Below are 2,496 nucleotides of genomic sequence, written 5' to 3' on the forward strand. Positions count from 1 at the left end.
GTTCCTATATATAATATATATATAATATATATATAAAACACTTCGATTGCCTATTTAGCCACTGGGTGGCTAAATAGGCAATATCAATGTGGCCTTGCATTACTCCATTACTCCAAGTCAGTGCTGGTCCCAAGCCCGGATAAAATAGAGAGAATGATTACCTAAATAGGTAACACCGGCACTCTCCGTGGAAAGGAACTGGGGACCCTACCACGTACTCACTCCAAGAGCATCACAACATGAAAACTACAATTAAGTATCATGCTGTGACCACGGCCGCTCAAACATGAACCTGGGTAAGACAATAAACTGCACCCTGGGGTTCCCTTGAAGAAGGATAGCACCCTATTAGCTCCGTATGCCAGGCTTGCGGTGAAAGTGTCAGCAGCAGGGCAGTGGATATCTGGTGAAAACACCTTCGGTTCTACTGATTACTGGTTTCACTAAATAACATGTCTGGCGTATTACAGTGTAACTGTTTTAAAGCAGCAGATATAGTTCCTCCTAGTTAGTTGGAGACTGCGAGTTGAGAAGGAGCCTGGGGGATTCCACTCAACTTTTCTATTCTCCGGACAAACCTCTACACCAATGATTAAATACAGACTGAGAAAAATAAATTGTAAAGACCGGCTGTTGGACATCTTGAACAAAAGGAAATTAAAGTTTATTGGTCATATGATGAGAAGTAAAAGTATTGAGAAAAACTTGCTGACAGGGATGGTGATAGGAAACAGAGGAAGAGGCAAACCGAAGACAAGACTGAGCGACAACATCAAAGATATTTGCGGGTTGTCGATGGTACAAGTGGAAAGAAAAGCGCAAGATCGAGTTGAGTGGCGAAGGATGGTGGAGAGGTCCACGGCTGCTCAAACATGAGCATACCGTTATTGATGATTGATGATGTATGTATATATATACATATATATATACATATACATATATATATATATATATATATATATATATATATATATATATATATATATATACATATATGTATATATATATTATATATATGTATAGATATGTATATGTATAATATATATATATATATATATATATATATATATATATATATATATATATATATATATATTATATATATATATATACACGTCTATATAAATGTATATCTGTGTGTGTATACCTATATATGCACACACATACATACATATGTATGTGTGTGTGTGCCGCACCCGTGGTCCCCCCAGGCACATCACGCGATGAGCCGGACGCGCGGCCGCCGCCACTCTCCTAATTATTCCTCTGAGGAAGGAAAACCGTTACGCTATTATTTTCGAGAGGAAAAAAGTTGCGCTGTTAATGGAATGAATATCTCTTCGTAGTGTGTGTTTATGTTTGCTTGTTTGTATGTGTTGTGGTTGTGTTTGTGGTTGTGTGCGTGTGCGTGTGCGTGTGCAGTGTTTTGTGTGTGTGTGTGTGGTGTGTGTGTGTGTGTGTGTGTGTGTTGTGTGTGTGTGTGTGTGTGTGTGTGTGTGTTGTTTATATACAGTAGCCAGATAAATTAAGAGATACCTGGATCGATACATTAGATAAAATTTTAGAAATCAATAGATATAACATAAACAGATATTTATGACTTATGTAGATAAACAGATATAAACCCGTGAAATATTTCATGAAGTAAAAAAAATTCCTTTCTACAAAAGAAAGAGAAGAAAGGAAAGAAAAAAAAACCAGCAGTTATCGCTCTTAAAAACACTCAAATTTTCTTTTTTTTTTAGTCCGTTTTTATTTAGCTCTGGTAACTGCACAGACGTAGGCAAACTGTGATACTTTTGGATGCATGGTCACAAGATTATGTAATGGTATTACATCTGAATTTAGACTATAACATTACTATGATAATTTCCCTCTATCAGTTAAAGGAAAGGGACAATTACACGTCCTTTATCTGCAATACCAGTATACGCTGGGTGAGGAACAGCATCGCTACATTTAACGGGTCATGTGATACTACATCCAAAATTTTAGGATACAAAATTGTTTACTTCTAAGACATCATTGATATGAAATATATCTTTTAGAATCACATAATATGAAATAGTTACAGTTTCCGTACCTCATGCTGGGTTTGTCGGAAAGGCTGTAACACATGCACTCTGAGATACAATGTACAAGTGTTCACTTGTATTTTCATTACACTGCGGTCGCAATATCACACTGTTTTGTTTTGTTTTATATAAACAATAGAGGGAAAGTTTCTTGCGTAAACCGGTCATGGGCTTTTTTGCTACAGCTTTAAGAGCGTTGAGAATTATTTAACTCAGTCAAGTCCTCTTTAAAGGAAGTTTAATGTGTATAAGATCCCAGAAATAGGTGTCCAAGATCTGTACCACATCTGCTTGTCACATGCTGACTTTGTTAGGGGATCAGCATGATCCTACCAAGGATTCCAACATGCGATGGAATCCCACAAAAACGGGAATCATGGCCTCGTTCTTTTGCACGATGCACGTGTACCCTGATGTCATT

The 2,496-nt window shown here is 37.1% G+C and overlaps 1 protein-coding gene across 1 annotated transcript in view; it reads left to right on the forward strand.

Moving 5' to 3' along the window:
• Positions 1 to 2,018, forward strand: part of LOC119596716 — a 2,574-nt gene extending 556 nt beyond the window's left edge. Inside the window, exon 2 of the mRNA XM_037946044.1 lies at positions 1,884 to 2,018. Within this exon, the coding sequence (XP_037801972.1) occupies positions 1,884 to 2,018 (135 nt within the window). The remainder of the gene's footprint in view (positions 1 to 1,883) is intronic.
• Positions 2,019 to 2,496: the final 478 nt, after the last annotated feature.

Source organism: Penaeus monodon, chromosome 38 (assembly GCF_015228065.2).
Source record: "Penaeus monodon isolate SGIC_2016 chromosome 38, NSTDA_Pmon_1, whole genome shotgun sequence".
Taxonomy (NCBI): Eukaryota; Metazoa; Arthropoda; class Malacostraca; order Decapoda; family Penaeidae; genus Penaeus; species Penaeus monodon.